Source organism: Mastigoproctus giganteus, chromosome 13 (genome assembly GCF_048544385.1).
Source record: "Mastigoproctus giganteus isolate SK-2022 chromosome 13, ASM4854438v1, whole genome shotgun sequence".
In the NCBI taxonomy this organism is placed as follows: Eukaryota; Metazoa; Arthropoda; class Arachnida; order Uropygi; family Thelyphonidae; genus Mastigoproctus; species Mastigoproctus giganteus.
In genome coordinates, this window is record NC_143587.1 from 11137447 (window position 1) to 11164573 (window position 27127).

Genomic DNA, 27127 nt, shown 5'->3' on the forward strand with positions numbered 1-27127 from the left:
CTTTCCCCCACTCTTTTCCTCTTGCATATTAATGACCTTCTTCCATTGATTGGAAATCCTATCCATAGTTTTGCTGATGATAGCACATTGCATTCCACTTTCCATTTTGGAAAGCTTCAATCAGCTTCAACTTCTCAAATATCCGCTACCAATTTCTTAAATGCCGATCTCCAGGTAATTCTCCAGTGGGGCAAAGACAACTTAGTTGATTTCAATCCTTCTAAAACTCAGTATTGTTTTATATCTCGCAAAAAAGATTCTTCTGTTCCTATGCTTATCTTTGGTGACACTCCGATTTCTAGGCTAGTTGATATCTCTTTTGGGGATTACCCTGACTTCTAATCTCTCTTGGCACAAGCACATTACAAATATGGGCCTATATGAGAGCTTGAGGGACAGGGTGGATGCCCTCGAAGAAACTAAATTGAGGGGCCCATCAAACTCTCAGCTGCCCACATCAACGCCAGAGCTTGCACTTGGGCATCGCGTGACACAGAGACAACCCCCCAAGGCAGAATGCGCTGGTCCCGAAGGAACTAGTAGTTGTTGGTGACTCTATTGTCAGGGAAACGGGGAACATGCTTTGTAAAAAAGATAGGTGGAACAGGACCAGGGTATGTCTGCCAGGGGCAAAGGTTGATGACGTTGTAGAGCGAATATCATCTTTTAAGGGCACAAAAGGTGATATAGTTGTACACGTTGGCACTAATAATATTAAGAGTAGGAGACCGGCAGAATTACTTAACAAGTACAGGTCACTGTTGAACAAAAGCCGAGAATTAGGGTTGAATCTGAAAGTGTCTGCAATTCTGCCCAGACACGATAGGAAGGAGTATATGATGAGAGCCTTGTCGATCAATTCGGCCCTGGAAAGATTGTGCAAGGCTCAAGGGGTAGAATTTTTTTCAGCCTGGACTGTACTTGTTAACAGGAGAGATTGCTTCTACAGGGATGGGATACACTTAAATAGAAAGGGTGCAAGAATATTTGCTGATGCTATCGAGGCAGTGTTAGGTGGGTCGCAAAACTGCTAGCTTGGGGGGAGACAAAGACCAATAGATTGACAGTAGCCACTGGCAGAGGTGAAAGAGATTCTTGCACTGCTTCTATTAGAATGAGCAGAAGCCTGAAAAACAAGATGCATGGTATGTCAGAGACTGCTGGGAGCCATTGCGGTACAAGTAAACACATGGGTTGTGTTAGGGTAGCTAAGAATAGAAACAGGTGCAGGTATACTTGTGTGTACACCAATGCTAGGAGTTTAGTAAATAAATTTGATGAATTTGAGGCATTGCTCAAAACATCAAAGGCAGATATTGTTGGGATATCAGAGACGTGGTGTCACACAGATATAAGGGATGCAGAACTGCAATTTGGGGAGTACAACGTCTACAGAAAGGATAGACAGGATAGGAAGGGGGGAGGGGTTATGCTATTAGTTAAGAAACACATAAAAACCAAGGAAGTGAAGCCAGTCGACATCGCCGGACAGTGCAGTGTTGAGTCAGTTTGGTGTGACATAAGCATTGGGAGTTAAAATTGAGAGTAGGAGTGTGCTATAGGCCTAATGACTCTGATGAGTATAATAAGGAACTGTACAGGGAAATAGAGTGGGCCAGTAAATCAGAGAGTCTTATAATGGGAGATTTTAATTTCCCAGATATTGACTGGAATTTGGGGGCTGGTTACTCACACACTAGCAGGGCTTTTGTGGATTTATTGGATGATTGTTTGTTATTTGGTTTTTAGGAGCATTAGCAACTAAGGCCATATTGCTCCGGGGATATGCGGTGGTTATTCCCTGACCTTTCCGCATCCTCCGTATTTGGTGGTCACGGGCTCGAACCACGGTCTAATCAAGAAGCATGTGCTACGCACTGCTGCTCCTGCCCACCTGGCTACAGAGGAGGCTGGATGATTGTTTTCTACATCAGCATGTTCGGGAGGCAACTAGAGGGAGTAATACTCTTGATTTGATTATCAGCAGTGATTCTTCATGCATTAAGAATCTGCAGATAAATGAACCACTAGGTGGCAGTGATCACAGTGTGCTGAAGTGGGATTTACTCAAAGAGGTAACTACCATTAGGGGTAAAGGGAAGGGTTATTGCTTCCGTAAAGGCGACTACGATGGACTGAGACAGTATTTAAATTCTATACAGTGGGACCAACTGATGATGTTACCAACAGCAAATTCAAAATGGGAAGCATTCAAAGAACTTATCTTGGAAGCTACTAGGCTTTACATACCAACTAAGAAATATTGTTCAGGGTTTAGGCCAAAATGGATGTCAGATGAACTAATGAGGCATATGGCAGAGAAGAAAAATGCATGGGATACTTACAAATTAACACATGACACAGAAGCCTATGATAGATACAAGTTGATATGCAACCAAGTTACAAAGGAGGTTAGGCAGGCGAAGGCAGATTACGAGAAATCCTTGGCAAGGGATGCAAAGAAAAACAGCAAAGAGTTCTTTACTTATGTAAACTCTAGAAGGAAGGGGATGAATCAGATTGGTCCACTTGATATTGATGGGTCAACTGTTGATGATCCTGCTCAGGTAGCTAACAAACTAAATGAATATTTTGCATCGACATTCACACATGAGGAGTTATTCAGCAAGGGGAATGCCAGAGGTGTATTCAACTCTAGCAGTAAGCTACAGAATCTTGAAATAACTGGGAGTAAAGTGGAGGAGAAACTGTTGAAGATAAACACAAGAAAGGGACCCAGGGTGGATGGGATCTATCCAGTTACATTAAAGGAGGCAGCAAAGGAAGTAAGCAAACCCTTAGCCATAATTATGAGAGCTTCCTTGGACTCAGGGGAGGTACCCATAGACTGGAAATGTGCAAATGTGACCCCAATTCACAAAGGAGGATCAAAGGCTGACACAAGTAATTATAGACCTGTGAGCTTAACTTCTGTTCCAGGAAAATTAATGGAGGCACTGGTTAAAGAAGCACTGCAGGATCATTTAGACAAGACTTCAGTTATAGCTCAGACACAGCATGGTTTTGTTAAGGGGAAGTCTTGCCTGACCAACTTGATTGGATACTATGATGCAGTCACAAAAGAACTGGATGCAGGGAATAACTTTGATATTATATACTTGGATCTTAGAAAGGCTTTTGGTACTGTTGCACATGGAAGACTGCTACACAAATTGGAGCAGTGTGACATTGGAGGCACATTGCTGCTATGGATAAAGGGGTGGTTGAGGGGGAGAAGACAGAGAGTGGTAATCAAAGGACACTGCTCATCGTGGACTAATGTTATTAGTGGAGTCCCTCAGGGCTCGGTGTTGGGTCCATTATTGTTTTCTGTATTTATAAATGATATTGATGATGGTATATCAAGCTTAATGTCCAAGTTTGCAGACGATACAAAGGTTGGCAGGGTTGTCAAGGACATTACTGACAATATGCTGCTGCAACAGGATCTGGAAAGGTTGAGCAGATGGGCTGAGAGGTGGCAAATGAAGTTTAACATTGACAAATGTAAAGTACTACACATGGGAAACAGCAACCCCAGAGCAACGTATCGACTCTGTGGTACTACACTGACAGTTGTAGAGAATGAAAGGGACTTGGGGGGGGGGTGGTTGTGCAGGCAGATATGAAGTTCTCTGAGCAGTGCAGACGGGCTGCAAGAGTAGCTCATGGAGTATTGTCAATGATATACAGGAATTTTTCCAGCAGGGATAAGGAGGTGATTATTCCATTGTATAAGGCAAGGTCAGGCCACACCTAGAGTACTGTATACAGGTCTGGAGGCCTCATTTCAAGAAGGATGTAGAGCTGCTGGAACGAGTACAGAGAAGGGCAACAAGATTAGTGAATGGAACAAAGGGATGCTCTTACGAAGAAAGGCTTAAGTTTTGCAAATTACAGTGTCTGGAGACTAGGCACCAGCGAGGTGATCTGATAGAGGTGTATAAAGCCTTGAATGGTTTAAGCATGCTCAATGCTGATGGGATTCTTCCTCTAGCTCAGAAAAATCACCTCAGAGGGCATAAATTCAAATTGAGGAAAGACAGATGTAGGATAGACGTGCGGAAATTTGCCTTTAGCCAGCGGGTGGTTGGTTGGTGGAACAGACTTCCATGCCTTGTGGTGGAGGTTGATAGCCTAAATAAGTTTAAGGCTCAGCTGGACAGGTATTTTGAAAGAACAGAGGGGTGAAGTGGAAGTGGGTTTTTTTTTTTTTTTTTTTGGCTGATGCTGCATAAGCTTGCTTTCTTGCATCAAATGCCTCTACTAATGCTAATGCTACTTCTGCTCCTATAAACTTGGTTTTCTCTTTCGCTCTTGCGTTACTTTTCTTCCAAACAGCTGTTCACTCTGTACAAATCGCAAATCTGCCCTACCATGAAATATTGTTCTCACATCTGGGGCAGTGTCCCTAAAACCTCTCTCAGGCTTCTAGATTCCATTCAGAAGAGGGCATTTAGGTTAATTAATGACTCGTCTCTAACAGAGTCTCTTCACTCACTATCTCACAGACTTACTGTTTCTGCTGCATGCCTTTTCTACAGATACTTCCATGGGCACTGTTCTTCTGAACTGGCTTCTTTAAGTCCAGTTCTCTCTTTCAAAACAGTCCGAACACGTGCCGCCGCCAGCCAACATCCATTTACTGTCCAACTTCAAACTCACAGAACCAACTTTTCATCTTCCTCGTTTATTCATTCAACTGCCGTTTTCTGGAACATCCTTCCTTCATACGTATTTCTCAAGATTACAATCTACAGAAGTTCAAGTCCAATGTCAACAAATATCTTATTTCATCTTGTCAACCTTCAACTCAAGCACTACTAAGTACTATAGGTTCTAATACCTCTCGTGTTTGGGGGTTTTCATAAAAAAAAAATATAAATAAATAAAGTTTTTTTTTTTTTTTTTTAGTGTCAAGTGGCAGTGCCACTTGACACTAAAAATTGCATACTATGTGCAATATTGGTATCCTGGAGTTCCATACTTTCTTGTTTTCTGCTAATAGCAGTGGAACCCAGTTCAGTAATTAGCTGAGACGCATCTTTGAGTTATTTGACTGAGTCGAGCTTTTCTGTTACCTTGCACAAGTCTTGTCAGCCTCTGCTGGCCTCTCACATCAGCAGGCTATTTCCAACCACAGGATCAAGGATGGATATATGGCATCTGTTTACTGGACCAATCTCGATACACTTCAGACATAATTATGCGGCAAGATCTAAGATATTCATACTGGTGCGGCAAGATCTAAGATATTCATACTGGTGTGTCTGGCACCAATTTCTATGCCACGCTCATATGACAACTTGTCCATTCTTGTACTCAACTGCACAGCGTATGTATTTGCCCACCTGCTTTGTATCACATGACACAAAAGTTGATGCTGTTAGTGAAGGGGTGCTCCATTTCATTTTATTCAGTGAAGAATAAGATTGTTATTAAGTGAAGAATAAGATTTTTTAATTAAGAGTTTCACATTTCAGTTATTTTACAATCTTTGGTGGTTCCTAACAATTTCTGAAACTTAAAAATTGCACATTTTCAACTACAACACTCAAACTACGAAGTATGGGCGGCTTGATATCACTGTCTGTCTGAGATGACTGCTTGCATATAAAATTTAGGCTACACCTCAATATGTAAATGAGAGGCTTTCAATCAGTATTGTACCTTGACTATAAATATGCTTAATATATGAAAAAAGATGTAGTTTTATCATACTTGGAAAAAGGGAGGAGAAATTGTTGAAGTTAAATACCAGAAAAGCACCTGGGGTGGATCGGATCTATCCAGTTTTATTAAAGGAGGCGGCAAAGCAACTAAGCAAACCCTTAGCCATATTTATGAGAGCATCCTTGGACTCAGGGGAGGTTCCCACGGACTGGGAATTTCCCAATGGACTGGGAGTTTCCCAATTCACAAAGGGGGATTGAAGGGCGACTCGAGTAATTACAGACCAGTTAGTTTAACTTCTGTTCCGGGTAAAATAATGGAGTCACTGGTTAAAGATGCATTGCAGGATCATCTAGACAAGACTGCAGCAATAATTCAGACACAGCATGGGTTTGTTAACCATATCCCCGTCCATTGAGGTACATACCAGCCCCAACTGGGTTCAGCAAGTTAATTCTATAATTTTTACTCTAATTACAGAGCTAAAACTCGCTATAGTTGGAGCCAGAACTGTTTTCTTGAATTATCCCACTTAAATTTTCAAAACCTTCTATTGAATTTCACGCAAATGACAAAAATGTGACATCAAGTATGCAATTTTTTAGGCCTTTTCAATTAATTTTTTTACCCCTGCCCTAACCAGCCTAGAGCTTATGAAACCCGACACTCGATTTGTTTCTTGGTGTAAAGCGCGCGAATTTCTTTTTACGGAGAGGAGCAGTTCTGATAAACAACTCCGCGTGAATACAAGCGAAGCGTGGGAAGTATATATCACGTCACCAGTACAGCTACATCGAGACAGTAAGGGAGAAGTGTAAACAAACAAAAGACAAACAGGAGCTACTGTTTTTGACATAAGAAGCAATAAAGCCATACAGTACCAATAACAGTTTATGGAAGGTGAACAGATCGTATATCCTATCTTCAACGTGTATTGCTCCTACGAACAGAAGATCAAGGAAATTCATCTGTTGGAAACGGGGAAAAACTGGTGTAAAACTGATAACACTGCAATGCGCATTTGATAAAAAAAAAAAAAGTTTGCTTTATTGTAATTGTTTTTAGTAAACAACATCAGAACAGCAGTTTCCTGGGTTTGATCTTCTAACCAAATTTCGAGAAAATATTTCTATTTATAGCTGCGTTATAAACTTCGAAACTGGTGCATCAAAAGAAAGAAAAAAAATCATCCGCTATGAATTTCTTTCTTTCTTGAAATGTGTATTGTTCACATAACTGCAATATTTGTAACAATAAAAAGCTAACAGATTACAACTAATGGCTGCTCAAAAAGTATCGTTAGAAGATATTTGCTTGTTATCCTTTGATGTCATCGCAAAGGGAGAAATTCTGTTTTAGCTCAGAAGACGAATAAATTCACTATCCACGGTCATAATGCTGTTCTGAACTGCAATAAACAGATAAACTCCGCTGACAAATAGACTTACTCCCCATCACTTTTATTGTTTTACTGTGGTTTTTGGCAGATGAGTCGGCGACTGCTAAATGCAGTGCGGTTTCTTGTACTCTTTCTCTCTCTCTCTCTCTCTCTCTCTCTCTCTCTCTCTCTCTGACCGTGTGGTCATCACTTAATATAAACAGAAAATTTGTTTGTCGGAATACTGCCCATCAATTATCAACTCTTTTACCGACCTTCTAATGTATGTTGTGTTCAAATAATCCACTTTGCGAAATTCGAAAGTGCTACATCAATTAGGAGCAAAAACGGTTTCCCCCAACATAAAGAATTACTTTATAGGTATAATAATGATTTTACTGACTGGAAGAAAGCGTCCACAATAAAACAATTGTACAAGGCGAAAACATGCGGTCACTCAAAGGATAAGCAATACAGCGATGTTTAAAATTTATAATGCAGTTCACTAGCTAATATTTCCAGAGGAATTATTCGGGATTTTTTATCAAATGAGCACCAGACCAAAATCGGACTAATTAGTAATTCCGCATCCTAGGATGGACTGACTAATTAGAACTCCAGCATCCGTGATGAAACGTCATGCACATCGATATCGTTTGCTACAGTAATAATGTAAAGAAACGAAGCAAAATATTGTTCTCTAAAACAATTGCAGTTTCGGCATCCTAGGATGAAGCTGACTTAGAGCTGCAATGCTGTTTTTTTTTTATTATTATTATTATTTATTTTCTTTATTTATTTTTTGTTTTTGTATGGGCGGCTCCTAGAACAAAAGTTCATCTCGGCCTCTTTGCTCTGTTCAGTTTTTACGCATTGTCAGGGTAAGGCCAGTGTGTGTCGTGAAAAAAAAAAAAAAAAAAAAAAAATCATCCCGCTTAGGAATATCTCATGTTGGATGAAGACAGATGAAAAGGCAGGCAAGAGAGAGAGAAAAAAATTTTTCATCCCGCACGGGAGAAAGTGACAGGAAAGAAAAACTTTGTGAGCTTATGTGTCTGTTCTGTATTGTGATGTTGTATTTGAGCATTCTTGCTACCTGGAAGCAGCGTTCACCTGGACGACTGCCTCCAGGTACTCGTCCCTAGCAGGAGGGCAAGATCTCCCCTACTAACTGCACGCCCTCCTCCCTGGGGAACTACTAGTAGTAGTGGCATGTGATGCAAGAAAGCAAGTGTATGAGCTTAAGCAGCATCAGCCAAAAAAAAAAAAAAAAGTTTCCCAGGGAGGAAAGAAAAACTTGTATAAGATGAAGAGAGGGGAAGGAGAAAAGAGGAGAAGCACTATCCCGGCCCAGGGAAACCCCAATCCAGGATGGATTGCTAGAACAACACAAGAAAAAAAAAAATAATAATAATAATAATAAAATAAAATAAAAATAAATAAATAACAAATAAAATAAATGAAAGTTAGCGCTATGGACGCTTGACAATCTCTTGGCCTTCTCCCCACCAAAAGGGTATTTTTTATTTCTCTCTCTCCTCTCTCTCTCTCTCTCCTCTCCTCTCTCTCTCTCTCCTCTCTCTCTCTCTCTCTCTCTCTCTCTCTCTCCTCTCTCTCTCTCTCTCTCTCTCTCTCTCTCTCTCTTCTCTCTCTCTCTCTCTTTCCAGGGTCGGACTAGAAAGGGTGGACTCTCCTCCTAGGAGTTTTCCCCCCCCCTCAAGTGAAAGAAGGGAATTGAAAATTTCATGAAAATGAACCCTGTTTTTTTTCATTCAGTGAATGGCTACTCTGTCAGCGCAAGAGAAGTGAAATTACATTTGCAGCTCAGAATGGAATTCAAACATTGAAACATATGACATTTTATGGTGAATTTTTCGGGCGTTGTGTGATAATGAAAATTTAATTTTTCTCTGGAAATTTTTTGATGATATCAAATGCATATCAAGGAAATATTGAAGTATTCAATAACAATTACTTACAATTTCCCAATCCTCACTACGAATAATGGATTATTCTCACAATCTGTTACTAGCTGCGCTCCCCCCCCCCCCGTTTGTACACCAGGTGAGATGCATGTGAAGTTCCTTTGATATCAGTTTTCGAAGTTTATAACGCAGCTATAAATAGAAATATTTTCTTGAAATTTCGTAAGAAGATCAAATATACATCCATGAAACTGCTGTTCCGATTTAGTCCTCTAGAAACAATTACAATAAAGCGAACTTTTTTTTTTTATGAAATGCACATTGTAGTGATCAGTTTTACGACAGTTTTTTTTCTTTCCGTCTCCAGTATAGCTTCCAGTAGATGAATTTCCTTGATTTTTTTTAGTAGATAATACATATTGAAGAAAGGAAATGCAATATTTTAGTTTTTCAAAACCAATTCGTTGCAATTCTTTCGTACAATAATTACGAAAAGCAATAAAGCTACTGTTGTGAGTGAGCCATGCAAATTAGTGTTCGCAAGTAATGATGCTCAAACTGTTTGTTTTCCACGAAAGTTGTTTACAGTTTCATTTTCTCCCTTGGATCACCTTGGTAACATTAATGACGTAAGCGTGACCAGTCAATTATCTCTCTGCGCGCGTTGATTCGTTTTAGCCAGAGGCGCCGAGCTGACGCGCGAATTTTTGAACTAATGAAGTAACGTGTTTTATTTTCAAAGCTTGGATCTTGTTTTGCGGACATCAAAATTTAATAAATTGAAATGTGATCGTACATTTTTGCTGTTTTAGAGTGAATTAATAGTTTTTGCTGAGCGCTAAAGGTAGGAAATCAAAGAATATACTTCTGTTTATGTATATTGAGAGTTTCAATTTGGAAAATTAGGTAGAAATAATGAAAATTATTAGTTTTCTTCGCTGGGAGCAACTTTCGAGTTAGGGTTAAAAATGAGACAAAAACAGGGCGGACTTTGACCGGTTAAGGGAAAGTCTTGTCTGACAAATTTGATAGGATATTATGATGTGGTTACAAAGGAACTGGATGCAAAAAATAATTTTGATATCATATATTTGGATTTCAGGAAAGCTTTTGACACTGTTGCACATGGAAGACTATTGTACAAATTGGAGCAGATTAAGGGTAAGTTGCTACAATGGATAAAAGTATGGTTAAGTGGGAGAAGACAGAGGGTGGTAATCAATGGGTGCTGCTCTTCGTGGACTAATGTTATTAGTGGAGTCCCACAGATTTTTTGTTGTAGAGTCCCACAAGAGTGGACCTAACACCGAACAAGGGTTCGGTGTTAGGTCCACTGTAGTTTTGAATATTTATCAATGATATTGATGAAGGTATATCAGGCTTAATGTCGAAGTTTGCAGATGATACAAAGGTTGGCAGGGCTGTTAATGACAGTAATGGCAGTGTGCTACTGCAACAGGATCTAGATAATTTGGGCAGATGGGCTAAGAAGTGGCAACTGAAGTTTAACCTTGACAAATGCAAAGTACTGCATATGGGTAGAAGTAACCCCAGAGAAAAGTACCAAATGTGTGGTACTACACTTAAGGTGGTAGAAAATGAAAGACCTGGTAGTAATTGTGCAGTCAGATATGAAGTTTTGTGAGCAATGCAGACAGGCTGCCAGGGCAGGTCATGGGGTTTTGTCAATGATATATAGGAATTTTGCTAGCACGGAAAAGGAGGTGATTGTCCCTCTGTATAAGGCAATGGTCAGGTCAGGCCATGACCTGAGTACTGCATACAGGTCTGGAGGCTTCATTTTAGGAAGGATGTCGATTTACTTGAGCGTGTACAGAGAAGGGCAACAAGATTGGTGAGGGGAATGAAGGGATCCTCTTTACCAAGAGAGTCTCAGGTTCTGAAAATTGCAGTGGCTGGAGACTAGGCACCTGCGCAGTGATCTGATTGAGGTGTATAAGGCCTTGAATGGGTTGAGCACGCTGAATTCTGATGGGATCCTTCCACTTGTTCAGATTACGAACCTAAGGGGGCATAAATTCAAATTAAGAAAAGACAGATGTAGAATAGATGTGCGGAAATTTGCCTTTAGCCAGCGGGTGGTTAATTGCTGGAACAAACTTCCATCTGTCGTTGTGGAAGTTGATAGGTTGAATAAATTTAAGGAGGAACTGGACAGGCATTTGGAGGGAATGGTGTGATTTTTTTTTTTTTTGTTTGGCTGATGCTGCATAAGCTCATACACTTGCTTTCTTGCATCACATGCCACTACTACTACTTTCATAAATGTCTGGAATTATTTGCATAGGTGCAGCTTAAAGGTTTAAAAATAGTGAAGTATGGACAAGAGATGGAAAGAAGCGTCAGCATGAAATTTTTGACAGAAGGGAGTGAGCCAAAGATATTACAGTTAAGATTTATAGTTGATCTTCCTCTCTTGGAATGGCCAACAGAAGTGACAACTCCAGAAATGTGCCAAAAAAAATTGTACTTAGCTATGCTGTTATTTGGTTTTTAGGAGCATTAGCAACTAAGGCCATATTGCTCCGGGAATATGCGGTGGTCATTCCCTGACCTATCCACATCCTCCGTATTTGGTGGTGATAGGCTCAAACCCCGGTCTAATCAAGAAGCGTGTGCTACGCACTGCTGCTCCTTCCCACCTGGCTACGGAGGTGCCACTTAGCTATGCAGGATATATATATTAAAATGTCTATGATTGCCAGAGAATGTAATATTCTGGCAATCGTAGACATTTTAGAGTTGGCAATATCAATACACCACAAACACTTGGCCATATCAATACACCACAAACACTTGGCCATATCAATTGTCAGTTCTTGCTAGGTGCCATGAAGAAATCTCTTCAGAAACAGTGCAGGGTCCCAATTTGTGATGAAAATTTCTTTAGGGCTTCTTTCAAGATGTTTACTTGTTATAAAACATCTTGAAGAGATTCGTAAGGCACTATGATGTATGGAATCAAGCCATTTGATGACACTTGGTCTGAAAAGTTGGAAATTACTCTATGTTAAAGCTCCTGATCCTGCTACAATTTCAGAATGTGTTTCTGAAATTCTTAAAAAAAAAAAATTTCCCAACATACAATATACTCCTTATTCATCTGATCTTGTACCATGCGAGATTTTATAAAAAATATGAAAATATTTTTTATATTTTTCTTAAACTAAACAACTTAAAGGGACCATGATTTTCTGGAAGTTTAAGTTAGGTTATTTTCAAAACAAGGACTTTTTGCAATAATTTTTAACTATTATAATATAAATTAATTGAGTAAGAAGTGCTTAACCAGCAAAAAGAAAAAGGTTACTGATGTAGCTAAATTTTTTGGGCGACTCTTGTAACTTCTGTCATAACACAGATACTACAGATACACACTTCTTCGTGTGTGGGAGAATATTAAGACAGATGCAGACCAGAATATTTAGGAATAAATTATAGAAAGATACCTACCTCTTAAAACATCAACAATTAAGTTCAAGTCCCTGGTAAGACTCTTAATTTGATTGAAGTTTGCTACAGTGCCAATTGGAACATACTGGTCACTGTCCATCTGAGATAGCAAGTATGTGTCTGTTGCAAGGTTTTCCCTGAAATTAAAAGTCATTAATTCTAAGGTGAATTATGTATGGCCACAAAATTTCTATCTACATCTGTCCAACATAATACAGGAATAAAAATTCCAAGAGTCAACTGTTATTTAAAAAATATAATATCCACAAATAATTACAAATAATTTTTCAAAATCATAACATTGGCGATTAACTTGCCTGTTTTTTGCCTGCTGGTTTTATATATATATATATATAAAGGATTCTTCTAAAGTTTAGTGTCCCCCTCCTTCCCCAAGTTTGATTGCTATTGTAGCTATTTATTATAAGATCTGTCTCTTCAAACACTGTCATCAATTTAGATTCTTTAGTTTGGGAGAAAAAAGAAAAAATCATGCAGTGCAAAGATATTCAGGAATTAGAGATTAGGTTTCTTCCTTCTGACTACGTCTCTAAATACTTAATTTCTAAGTACAGTCTGTCCTCGTATAGCACGATAGTTGCGTTCCTAGAAACCCTCGTGCAATGCAAAATCGTGCAATATAAACAACAGGCCCTATGGGAAAAGTAGGGTTAGGTGCCGACCACCCAAGATTGAACACACATTTGGAACCAAAACATTACCAAACACAATAAATAATCGGGTAATTTTAATTACCCGATTATTTATTGTGTTTGGTAATGTTTTGTTATTTTTATTACGTATTTTAATCGTTATAAAATACTTACGTATTTTATAACGATTAAAATACGTAATAAAAATAATATTATATTATAATAAAGTATTTTTTAATACTAAAAAAGTATTTTTTACGAATAAAATACGTATTTTATTCGTAAAAAATTTATTATATTAAATAAAATAGTCGTAATAAAATACTTACGTATTTTATAATACGTAAGTATAAGTTATAATACGTAAGTATAAGTTATAATACGTAAGTCGTAATAAAATATTGCTAATGCTTTTGCTTCCATCGTAAGCAAACTTGCTTTTTGTTTGATTTTCTATCCAAACAGATGACAGCCGTTCCATCTCTTCCAATTCTTGTCTTAATCTAATGGATTTTAAATTACACTTTGAGTTGTTCCTGCTATGAAAGTTGTTTTTATTTTCGCTGCATTCTTTGTAATTCTTGGCGTTGCCTCATTTAGGTCTGTAGCACGTGCAATATCACATGGTCTTTAATTTCGCTCAAAGCGTTTCACAATTTCATATTTTTTCTCTATCGACAGAAGAGGACTGGCCATAAGCCTTACGGGGGAAACCACGGTGGGCCGGAGGCGGGTGTGATTATGGCCATAAACCTTAGTATGAGGCCACTATAAATTTTCCCGGGTAAGAATTTTTGACCCAGTCCGCCTCTGTTTATCGATATTGCTTTTCTCTTTAAATCTGCAGTGTCTTAGCCAGGACGCTTCCTTTTCACACCTTTTAAGTCTTTTACTAATTTTTAGGGAATAAAGCACAATTACAAAATGAGGTGGCACGCTTGATACACATAAACAAAGCTGCGCGCGTGTAGCAACTGAATAAATAACACCGTAAAGGCCGAGATACACTATTAACACCTCACATTTTACTAAAGTACATTTCTGGAGGTTGCTACCATAAAACAATAAAAACAATTTCCAGTTGCGTTTCTGCTAGTGGAATCTGTTATAAACTGGTAGTAAACTCCATCTAATTGCATTTGCGATTATACCGATAGCTGGAATTGTGTTGGTTTTTACGTTATTATGGTGAAATGTGTTTCCCCTTCACTGATATAAAACACAAATACATTTTCAGACTCTTCTTCATTGCCATCGTGTTGCGTTCAGTTGGGGTGATTCCCCGTTCGACTGCCATTTCTTGTAAACACAAAGGCGAATCGTGTATAAGCAAATTCGGTTCGTGTTATATAAGATAACGTTCCCCTATTTATAAGTCGTGTATGATCAAATTCGTGTAATGCAAACACGTGCTATACGAGGACCGACTGTATGAAAACCCAGCCCAGATAAATGGGGAGGGCCAGAAAAAGACATGGTGACCTACTCCAGTATTTTTCACCAGAAAACTTTGAGCAAGCTCAAGAATTTATCAAAGATGATACCTAAAGGTGGACCTTCCTGGCTGGAATGTATTAAACATGCTACTGGAGAAGAGCAACAATCTGTTTCTAGTAATGTGGGTGCAGCTGACACAATTCAGTTAAAGCATTCAGGAGGCCTATTTGCTGAGGCAGCCCACGAGTTTGAATCATGAAAAACTGGATATCATTAGGAGAGAAATGGTTATGACCAAGGTTGACATCCTTGGTGCCAGTGAAATAAATTGGACAGGAAATGGCTATTTTTCAGTCAGACAATTTTACAGTTTACTACTCTGGGAATGAAAAAATCAGGAGAAATGGTGTGGCATTTATAGAGACCAAAAGAATTGCCAGATCAGTTGAAAGTTATAGAACAGTTAGTGACAGAGTAATGGCCATCCACATTAATGGAAACCACTTAGTCACATTCTTCAAGTCTACACAACAACAGATGCATGTGAAGATGAAATTGAACAGTTTTATGCCGAAGCTCAAGATGCACTGAGTCAAACACACAGGGGGGGAAAAAAAAGAAAAAAAACACATTGTGTATGTTCTTGGAGACTTCAATGCAAAAATAGGAGACAAAGAAGATGAGGTTGTTGGCAGATTTGGTCTGGGGGATAGGAATAAGGGAGGAAACCAACTGGTGCAGCTCTGTCAAGAAAATCTGTTAAAGATTAAAAACAAGATTTATTCAACCCAAAGCGATGTTTGTATACACGGACATCCCCAAATGGAATGCATCATAACCAAATTGACTACATCATGTGCAGTCAAAGATGGAAAAGCTCAATCTTTTCAGTGAAAAGATTACCTGGTTTAGATTGTGGCTCGGACCATCAACTGCTGTAGCCAAAGTCAGGCTCAAATTCTGTAACATCAAAACAAATGCTGCACCACAGAAATACGACACAGATAAAATTTCGCCATTGTATGCAGTCAAGATAAAAAACAGATTCAATTTCTTTAACTACATGAAAAGGCAATCAGACGTATTTTGGGAAGAAATAAGAAACATCTTCATTGAAATAGAAGTTAAAATCAAGTACAGTCAGTCCTTGTATAGCACGATAGTTGTGTTCTAGAAACCCTCATGCAATGCAAAATCGTGCAATATAAACAACAGCCCTATGGGAAAAATGGGGTTAGGTGCTGACCACCCAAGATTGAACACTCATTTGTAACCAAAACGTTACCAAACACAATAAATAAACGTAATAAAATATTGCTAATGCTTTTGCTTCTATTGTAAGCAAACTTGTTTTTTGTTTGATTTTCTTTTTCTTTTTTTTTTTTTTAATGAAAACCCCAAACACGAAAGGTATCAAAACCTATAGTACTCAGTACCGTGCATGGGTTGAAGAAGAAGTATGGGGGGGAGGGGGATGCTATCCAAACAGATGACAGCCGTTCCATCTCTTCCAATTCTTTGTGTTTTAATCTGATGGATTTTAATTACACTTTGAGTTGTTCCTGCTATGAAAATTGTTTTTATTCTCTCTGCATTATTTGTAATTCTCCGCGTTGCCTCATTTAGGTCTGTAGCACGTGCAATATCACATGGTCTTTCATTTCGCTCAAAGTGTTTCACAATTTCATATTTTTTCTCTATCGACAGAGGCGGACTGGCCATAAGCCTTACCGGGGAAACCCCGGTGGGCTTATGGCCAGTCAAGCCACATGTGATTTTGGCTATGGTTTATGGTGCAGCTCTGGTCACTATAAATTTTCCTGGGTAAGAATTTTTGACCCAGTTTATCGATTTTTGACTCGTTTTGTTTATCGATGTTGCTTTTCTTTTTCTCTCTGAATCTGCAGTGTCTTCACCAGGACGCTTCCTTTTCACACAGTCTAAGTATGTTACTCATTTTTAGGGAATAAAGCAAAATTACAAAACGAGGACGCACGCTTGATACACATAAACAAAGCTGCACGCGTATAGCAACTGAATAAACAACACCGTAAAGGCAGAGATACACCATTTAACACCTCACATTTTACTAAAGCACATTTCTAGGGATTACTACCATAACACAATAAAAACAATTTCCAGTTGCGTTTCTGCTAGTGGAATCTGTTATAAACTGGTAGTAAACTCGATCTAATTGCATTTGCGATTATACCGATAGCTGAAATTGTGTTGGTTTTTACGTTATTATGGTGAAATGTGTTTCCCCCTTCACTGATATAAAAAACAAATACATTTTCAGAATCTTCTCTTCATTCCTATCGTGTTGCGTTCAGTTGGGGTGATTCTGCGTTCGACTGCTATTTCTTGTAAACACAGAAGCGAATTCGGTTCGTGTTATATAATATATCGTTCCCCTATTTATAAATCGTGTATGATCGAATTCGTGTAGTGTAAACACGTGTTATACGAGGATTGACTGTAAATGGTTGTCAGAAGAAACCATCAAAATTGGTGGGGGGGGGGGGAGCTAAAGCTGCTGGAGATAGAAACAAGACAAGGTGGCTTAAAGCAGAATTCCAGCCAGAAAAGACAAGGAAAAAATACTGGAATGAAAGTTGTAATTAAATGGAAGATAATAACAAAAAAGGGGCACACGAGATATTTTTGCACAAAAAAAAAAAAGATCTGGACACCCTTCACTGCTTGTAAGGGTTCAATAAAAGACAAAGATGGAAATGAACTGAATGATCAACAAGGAATTAAGAAAACATGGGAAGAATATACAGAAAAACTGTATGCAAATAAAAACAAACACCAACAGACTGAAGCGAATGGGCAGGATGAATTAGAACAGGATATTTTTAAGGAAGAGGTAGTGTGGGTGCTGCAACAACTACTAAGGAGAAAAGCCTCTGGAATTGATCAAATATCAATTCCAGATCATGCCCGGCTGAATTGTGCTATCGTAACCAACAATATATACTGAAGTACACCATTCACAGACTAGCTGATGAAGAGGCACTTCGCTTCGAAAGCTATGTATTTTAACGCTTTTATTATATTAAAACAATTTTATCTTATTGTATTTTAATGCTTTTATCTTATGTATATATCATTTTTATTTTAATAAATTTATTTTAACCAGTTAGTCGATCGTCGCAAGAAACTTGGATGATATAATGCAACCAGACACACAAGGCCTGTTTTCTACTGAATTTGAAAATTAAATTATACGTTTTGAAGCAAATCAATTCTATTCAACAACAAGTGGATGTGTGCAATAATTTAGGCCTGGCAAGTTCAATAAGAACAATTATAAAAAATAAAGAATTAATTTTAGCAGTGGGAAACACAGCTGTTCCACTGCAAGCAACTAGGCCAGCTATTATAATTGAAATAGAGAGACTTCTAAATAATTTTATTGAAGATAATATCCAACGCAAAATTCCGTAAGTTAAATATTATTAAAGAAAAAGCGATTAGCCTGTATGATGATCTAAAGAAAGCTCACCTTAAAAAAAAAAAAAAAAAAAGTGGAACTATTTAAAACTAGTAAGGGCTGCTAAGATGGATTTAAAATTCAGGGAGAAGCCACAAGTGCAGATCAAGAAGAAGCTGAAACTTTCAAAAAAGAACTTCTAAAAATTATTTAAGAGTGGTGTTAAACTTCTCAACAAGTTTTTAACACAGATGAAAGAGGACTTTTCTGGAAATGAATGTCTAAAAGAAGTTTCATATCGAAAGAAGGGGAGGAAAAAAAAAAAAAAAAAAAACATGCCAGGCTTCAAAGCGGCGAAGGATCGGTTGACTTTATTGTTGGGTGGTAATGATGCGAGGATTTTAAAGTAAAACCCCTTTTAGTTTACTAGGAAGACTGTCAAAGTACAACCCAAAAATGACCAAGTCACAAAAACTTGACAGACCAGGGCCATCGGATTAATAAATTCACGATTTTAAGTTTAATTTTGATAAGTAATGTAGTTACTTACCACATAATTATATACGTATGTAAGGGAGAATATTTTATATGTACAAATTTTTAATATTAAATATTTTGACAGACATTTGTGAGTCTTTTCCCTACTGTTTATTATTGATTAGGAAATATCCTATGGCATAGACCATGACTCACAAATACAAATGTTACATTACAGGAATATGGCACTCGCTTAGCACTGATTCACTTGGCGCTCTGTTTTTCGGGAACAAATTATCAGCTTTAAGCAGGGGTCACCTGTATAGTAGAAAGAACTCAACAAACAAAGGAATGTAGATAAGTAAATTGTGGTAAAGGGAGAGGAGATAGTCTAACAAAACCGGAAGTCAAAAATAATATATTAAAGGTGATGATCTAGACCACCACGCTGCATCGGAGATACAACGTGATGGTCTAGATCATCACCAGTATGGAGATGTCAGCGTGATGCATCGGATGAAAGGAAATACCGGCTATAGTCAGAGTAAACACATAGCATGTTATAACGACCTCTAGCGATGGAAAGTAGTATGTCGGATGAGATTAAGATTGCTGGGTGTGATGGGAAATCTGCATTAAACGAATGAAACAGTAAGTCCCAGGATAGTGGAGAAAGAGAAACTATCAAAGTAGAGTAAAGTAGATGCCGAACTTTGTTTAAGGTGAAAAAAGGGAATTATAGCAAAAAATAGCATCTAACTGTAATTGTTAAACTAATGGCACACAAGAAATAAGATGTAGGTGCTAAGACAGTGGAAAGTAATATGAGGAAGAAGGAATATAGGTGTGCTGGGGCAGTCCGGGGTCACAAATCCCGTTCCTATAGTATGACCCTGAACATCGTTCAGGGAGTATGCCTCGTGTTTAAGTCAATTGTGTTAATAACGGTAAAAGAATTCCATTTTAAAATTACCATTTAAAAAATTATTACCCTTTAAAATTGAAATAATAATATCAATAAACATAATACTAATACACCCTTGGTAGCCAATCAGTGTGTACAAATTCTAGGGGGGTATAAACTGTACATTATATACACAGCCTGAAAGCAGAGGATGTCAGCTTGCTATTATATTATTAATATCAAAGAGGTGGTTAAGCAATTTTTTTATGTTTTAATATATGGAGAGCATTATTGAAATGATAATAAAGGTAGGCTGTAGGAAACATTATTGAGTAGTTTATGATAGAAAATTTTGATATCACACATAATCAAACTATTACTACTACATATGCTGACTATTCTGATGTGCTGGGAAATGATGTTGGAATGCACTTTTTTTTGAGGTGGAGTGCCAGTGAGTGTAGTTGACTACATTAAAGGTAAATGCATTTTGTTTGTTGTAAATATTTATGGTGGTTTGTGAGAAGGGAAAAAAAAAAAAAAAAAAAAATTATATATATATATATATATATATATATAATAATATATAAAGGCCCTATAATATATATAGGGCTTTTTTTTGTGACGGTACACAACAGTACGGTGTACCGGCACCTTTTTACAGTGTGCCAGCACGGGTAACATGCCTGGCACGCAGTCGGTGTCAGCCATGCCAGCTGCTTCCATCTATTAAGGAGATCACGTGACAAAGGGCGGAGTCAGCACCCATCAATCACGGCGCGTATCGCCAGCAGTCTGGAAGGGGTACCCGTTTCTGAATCTCGACTAAAACTTCATTATGAAATTATTTTTACTTGATAGCAAAGAATGAGTACCGGCACCTATTTTAAAATTTTTTTTTAAATTAAAAAAAATTAAATTTAAAATTTAATTTTTTAAAAAAGCACTGTATACAGGGTGTTTCAGTTAAACTGTTTCAGAACTTCTAAGAGAGGTAGGGTACATCCTGACAACTCGAAATCATATAGCAATGTGGGGTCGGAAATGCTTTCCTGAAGCGGTGTTGTACACAGAAGCACCATAAAGAAAAGAGACCGTAAGTGAGAAATCGTTTTAATAATACATGAAAAGAAGCAAAAGGTACATGGATTAAAGTAAGTGTTCGAAGTTTCTTCCAAGGGCTACAATGCACGCCTCACATCTCCGACGCATGGACATCCGAACATTCTGGAATACTCCAGGTGAATTTCAAATTTCTTGAACAAGAACGCCAAGTTAGTAGGATGGATGATTACACGAACGCAGAGTTAGCCGATATGCATTTGGCGTACGGGGCTGCAAATTGTAGTGGGCCAGCCGCACAGCGTTTGTACGCAAACGATATTCGACGAGGCGTATTCCCAGTCATAATTTCTTTGCAAGACTGCACCAGAGGTTAGCTGAGAGAGGTTCATTTGAAAGAGCTGACAGGGACAGGGTATGGTAAGAACAGGCAAAGTTGGTCGACTTTGAATGGTACCGGCAGCTAAACCGAGAAGTCCGACAAAGAATGACAGCAGAAAGAGAAGCATACTGGAACCAAGTGGCAGACGATCTTGAAGTGGCGGCATCCAAAAACGAGTATCGCACTCTCTACCGCACCCTCAGATGTCTGAGTGGAAAGACCAAATTGACTAGTGACAACATCAAGAATGCTGATGGGACCTTCGTGCGATCACCATCCGAACGCCTGCAACGGTGGAGTGAATTCTTCAAAGCTTTGTATAATCACGACCCACCTCAGGGACCGCCAGCAACAGCACTCTCGATCGACCCCCCTGAGGTCTCCATGGTCGATGTTGAGCCTACAGTAGAAGAAGTGAAAGCAGCCATACAATCCCTGAAGCATGGCAGGGCACCAGGAGTGGACTAAGTCACCACAGAAGCGATCAAAGCCGGGGGAGATGTACTGCTTCGCCGACTACACTCACTCCTCAAAACCATCTGGTGCACTGAACAAATTCCGTTAACATGGAGGAAAGCCATTATCGTACCGATCCACAAGAAAGGTGATAACCGGGACTGCAAGAACTACCGTGGCATCAGCCTCCTTTCCATCATCGGAAAGGTCTTTATGAAGATCATCCAGTCAAGACTGCAAAAACATCGCGAGCAAACCAGTCGAGAAGAACAGGCAGGATTTAGACCCGGGCGAGGATGCTGTGATCAAATCTTTGCCATTCGTCAGCTGATGGAGGAGAGGATCCGGTGTGGACAGCGAACCGTCATTGTTTTCATTGACTTTAAGTCTGCTTTCGACTGTGTCCACCGGCCTGCCTTATGGAAACTACTTGAGGTTGAACATGTACCTCGAAAAGTCATCACACTCCTCCAAACTGCATACAACGGTTTAACCAGCCAGGTGCGCATCCAGAACGATTTATCAGAGGAATTTACCATCCAAACTGGAGTCCGCCAAGGGGATGTAGCCTCCCCGTTGCTTTTCAACATCGTGGTTGACGCCATTATGAGGCAAGCATTCAGAAACAGACAGGGCATACAATATGACAAGGATCACTATGTGACTGACCTGATGTTTGCTGATGATAGTGCTATCCTTGCCGGTAACGACGCTGAAGCCACGGACATCCTCTACGACATTGCCCACATTGCCCGGCCATACGGTTTGAAGATCAATGCTGGTAAGACAAAGGCCCTGACAACAGATGGGTCGCAAGCCACCATCTATCTCGAAGGCGTCCAGATCGAGCAAGTGCAGGACTTTAAATACCTTGGGTCGCTGGTCCAGGAGAAGAAAGTTGCATCCACCATGGAAATCCACAGCAGAATTGGACAGGCGGCCACTGCGTTCGCCTCGCTCAAATGGTGTCTGTGGAAGAGGACCAACATTTCCACAAAGACTAAAATCCGACTCTTCCGGACTTTGATCCTGCCCATTCTTCTTTACGGATCGGAAACATGGATTTGTCTCAAGTTAGATTTGAACAAACTTGAGGTATTCCAAATGCGATGCCTGCGGCAGATCTTGGGCATCTCTCTTCGCGACCGCATCACTAATGATACCATCCGCGCCAGATGCCAACAGCAACCAACCATTGCCGACCAAATCCAGAAGCGAAGGCTCAGATGGTTTGGCCACGTATGTAGAATGGGCACGAACAGAATACCATCCACACTCCTTTGGAGACAACGACCCACCCAATGGAGCATCCAACGGACCGCGCCTAGGAAAACGTGGGCCAAGCAAGTGGAAGATGACTTGAAGAGCCGACGTCTCGACCTTAACCAGGCCAGGACTGAAGCCATGGATCGTAAGGTATGGAAGAACATCACAGAGCAAGTCCGAAACCCTGCGTCACCTACAGCAGCATACTGGTTGCGTGGCCAACCGCCTCCCCCAGCTGCCAGCTAAGGACCAAAGAAGAAGAAGAAAGAAGAACAGCACGGACTCCAGCCGTCGAACAGAATGTGCTGCAGCATGTACAGGGGAATCCAAGAACGAGTACATGAAGTCTAGCAAACGCAGTCGGGGTTTCCCATTGCAGCGTCTGGAGGATTCTCCGAGAACAAGACATGCATCCGTTTCACGTGCAGCGTGTCCAGACACAGCAACCGGAGGATTATGCACCTCGTATTGCTTTCGCACAGTGGTACCTTGGAAAATGTGCTACAAATCCCCTTTTTCCTGCTGAAGTGTTGTTTTCCGATGAGGCATCCTTCACAAGGGAAGGAATTTTCAACACGCATAACGACTATATCTGGGCAGTCGAGAACCCGCATGCAATACGACGTCGTGCAGCACAGATTCGATTTTCAGTCAATGTATGGGCCGGTATTATGGGAGATCACCTCATCGGACCTTACCTGTTACCGTGTCGTCTAACCGGACCCTATCTACTTGATCTTTCTGCAGCAAGTATTGCCACAACTTTTGAGAGATGAACAGATTTCTGCATCGACGCCACAGACAATGTGGTTCCAACACGATGGAGCCCCTGCCCATTATAGCGGAGATGTTTGTAACTACCTGGATGTCTCATTTGGTCAACAGTGGATCGGACGTGGTGGTCCCGTGCGTTGGCCTGCTCGGTCACCCGACCTATCATGTCTTGATTTTTATTTCTGGGGTCATATGAAATCGCTAGTTTATGACACCCCTGTTGACAATGCTGAGGAGCTGGTTGCAAGAATCGCAGTAGCTGCCGAAGAAATTCGAAATTCGCCTGGAGTATTCCAGAATGTTCGGATGTCCATGCGTCGGAGATGTGAGGCGTGCATTGTAGCCCGTGGAAGAAACTTCGAACACTTACTTTAATCCATGTACCTTTTGCTTCTTTTCAAGTATTATTAAAACGATTTCTCACTTACGGTCTCTTTTCTTTATGGTGCTTCTGTGTACAACACCGCTTCAGGAAAGCATTTCCGACCCCCACATTGCTATATGATTTCGAGTTGTCAGGATGTACCCTACCCCTCTTAGAAGTTCTGAAATGTTTAACTGAAACACCCTGTATATATATATATATATATATATATATATATAGTCGAACTTCCCTATAACGAATTCGATAAATCCAGCGAAAAAATTCGTTAGAGAAATTTTGTTATACACTTTTTATTAGAAATTGTTATCTAATTAGAAAATGAAAACAAATCTACATTTATTTTTAATGTATTTTATTTCAAAAACAGTTATTTAAATTACGTTTACACAATTTTCTCTGGTATCACAAATTTAAAAAAATTTGTAATTTTCACTTGCACAGTACAATTAAAAAATTGTCTGATTCTTAAACAAAGACCTCACATTTGTTCAGAGCATTAAAAACATTATCAGGAACATTTTCACAAAACTGTAGATCCATACGGACCATTTTAAAAGCATTAATCATTTCTTCGTGAGTTGGCTTTTCTACGGTTGTTCTGATGCATTTTCAGCGTCATCGCTAATTTCTTCGTGATCATGGTCATGTCTAGCACTGTTCAGCAGTATTTCTTCTTCATTTGGATGTTCTGTTGTAGTCAGATCTTGATCTACATAAACATAACTATCCAGTGTTATTTCATTTGAGTGTCTGGACAATTCTAATAATGTCCAAAAGATTTTCAGTTGTGAAAGGGGCAGTTCACCTTGTTCGTCTAGTTGCTGTTTGACTTTTGTATTCACTGCAAATCCCGCTTTGAAAAACAAATTTGAATAGTTTATTCAGTGACATTGTTTGTCCAACTTTTGCCAGTTCAGAGATGCAATCTCTGAGGTTAATTTTCTCCAAGTTTCTATTTTCTGATAATGCATTGACAATCTTCATTATTATTCTCTTTCAATAATGAAATTTAAAATTTTTAATAAATGTCTTGATCCATTGGCTGGAGTTTTGATGTTACGTTTGGTGGTAAAAAAAACAACTTCACACTTTTAAGTTTGGCAGAAATACTGGCAGGATGTGCCGGACAGTTATCAGTTACCAACACGATTTTCCTTTTTTTATACGCTTGTCTAGTTTTAATATCCATTCTTCAAAAATATCACTTGTCATCCATGCTTTTTTTTTTATTAAAGGTGTAGTCAACTTCCAAAGATTTTGTGCCTCTAAAACACCTTGAGTTTTTTGATTTTCCGATGACTAAAAGTCTCAATTTTTAATTTCCTGTTATTTGCTCCAAATAGCACAGTGATTCTTTCTTTGCTTTGTTTTCCGCCAAAACATTTATCATCCTTAAAAGCAAGTGTTTTATTCAGTAAACATTTAAAGAATAAACTCATTTCGTCAGCATTAAAAACATCGTTAGGTTCATATTCTTCCAAAATCTTCTTTAAGGTATTGTTCCTCCAACTGTTGCAATCTTCTTCGCTTACCTTAACACTTTCTCCACAAATAACCTTTTCCACATTTCTGTGGTGCTTCTTAAATTTATCTAGCCACCCAGTGCTCACGTTAAATTCTGTATGTCCAAGGGACTGTGCAAATTTCAGAGCTTGTTGCTTAATTATTGGGTCCGATATTGGTATATTCTTTTTACGTATCATCTACACTCATTTTAGAACAGCTTTATCAACATCTTCGTATATACACAACTTAATTTGCTTCTTGTCTGCTCCTCCTTCAATTGCACTTAAAACTGATTTTCGATTTTTTAAAATCGTAGATAAACTGCTTGCAGGTATGCCATATTTCTCCGCAACATCTTTTTTTCTTAAAACCCTGGTCAATATCATAATCACCTTTGCTTTATTATTAATACTTTAAACACTTTCTCTTCGACATTGTTTCTGCAATTGTAAAAATTACTCGAATGCAGCTCTTGCCAATACATACACCACAAACTTCGCTGTGCAGGCCATATAGTAAATTGTTAGTACCGCCTACTCAATGACATTCACTTGCCAATTTAACAGCATCACGTGACCGTTCCTATCAATCACTTTGAAGAAATATCGACTTTGTGAATTTCTTTTATTCTGCTTTCATTCATATATACACGAAAGAAAATTTATGATTAATGTATGCTGTATGTTACTTTTCAGGAAAAAAAATACAAGGGCATATCACCTATGTGATTGATGACAAATTGTTCTAAAAGAACGAAATAAATAAAAAAAAAAAAAAAAAAAAGATACATGAAACCTACTGAAACAAAACTGAGAGTAGGAGTGCATTATAGACCTAATGGCTGTGTTGAGTATAATGAGTCTAGTTAGATGAGAACGGACATATCATATAATGATTGACAGGAAGGTCACGTGGTACGGTTGAGGTGAGAAGCTAATGTCACTCAGTATGGTAGTATTCTATGTACTGCCATCACAGGAAGCTAAAGGTTTACCGCAGCAAATTTCGTTTTCCCCTTAGCCAACATCAATTTACAAATCTACCCCATTTATTGTAAAGTTTATGACCACTTTTAAGAAAACCCATTTGATTTTATAACTGTAACAAAAATGAAACAAAGACCCTCCTACAGGCATCAATGGCCACAAGTGTTCACTAAAAGGATGATTAATTCCAGATGCTAATGTGCAATTTCGGAGGGAAAGAGGCAGTATAATTGAGCAGCTGTTTAGCAGCAAATGGTTGAAAATCTTCAAAAATGCTTTTACTAATTTTTTTTAAAAATTCATTATATAGAGACTAACCTATACGGGGTTAATTTTACATGTAATTTTGTTTCAAGGTGCAATGTTTTGCGAAAAAATTCGTAATATAGAGAAATTCATTAAATAGAAGTTCGTAATAGAGAAGTTCCACTGTATATATTTATTTATTATTATTTTTTTTTTTTGACTGGTGCAACAAAGGCCTGTAGCTTCTGCCATATGGCTAATACCAATACAAAGTTGGGATAGGCACAAAGCTGAGAAATTTTCATAATAATAAAATAAAATGAATTTTAATTTTTTTTTTTTTTTTTCCAAATTTCATACCACAGAATGTGATGAGAAGGCCAAAGAACAATATAAGTGATTGAACTATTCCATCAAGCGAGTAGATAGCTAAAGAGCCTATAGAACTCTGATAGCTAGGAGGTCTTGTGCAGTGACTGCTGGTGGGATATATATATACAATGCAGCACATTTGTATGTAATAGCAGTGATAAAGAAACATTTACAATTACAGTAGTGTGTTGAAAATCTGAACGTCAATAATCCAAACAAGCCAGTATGAGGGTGTTTTTTTTTTTTTTTTTAAATGCTTGTGCCATAAAACAATTATTATAAGTGCCGGCTATTGTGATCACATTTGTGAATTGGATTTTGATTCTATTAAA

General features: G+C 38.7%; 1 protein-coding gene across 6 annotated transcripts in view; it reads right to left on the minus strand.

Annotated features, from left to right (window-relative positions):
* LOC150075760 (la-related protein 4-like) overlaps positions 1 to 27127 on the minus strand; it is a 498776-nt gene that overhangs the window by 276428 nt on the left and 195221 nt on the right. For all 6 annotated transcript variants that reach the window (XM_090387140.1, XM_090387141.1, XM_090387139.1 and 3 more), the window contains one exon: positions 12451 to 12587. In XM_090387140.1, the coding sequence (XP_090243266.1) occupies positions 12451 to 12587 (137 nt within the window). The remainder of the gene's footprint in view (positions 1 to 12450; positions 12588 to 27127) is intronic.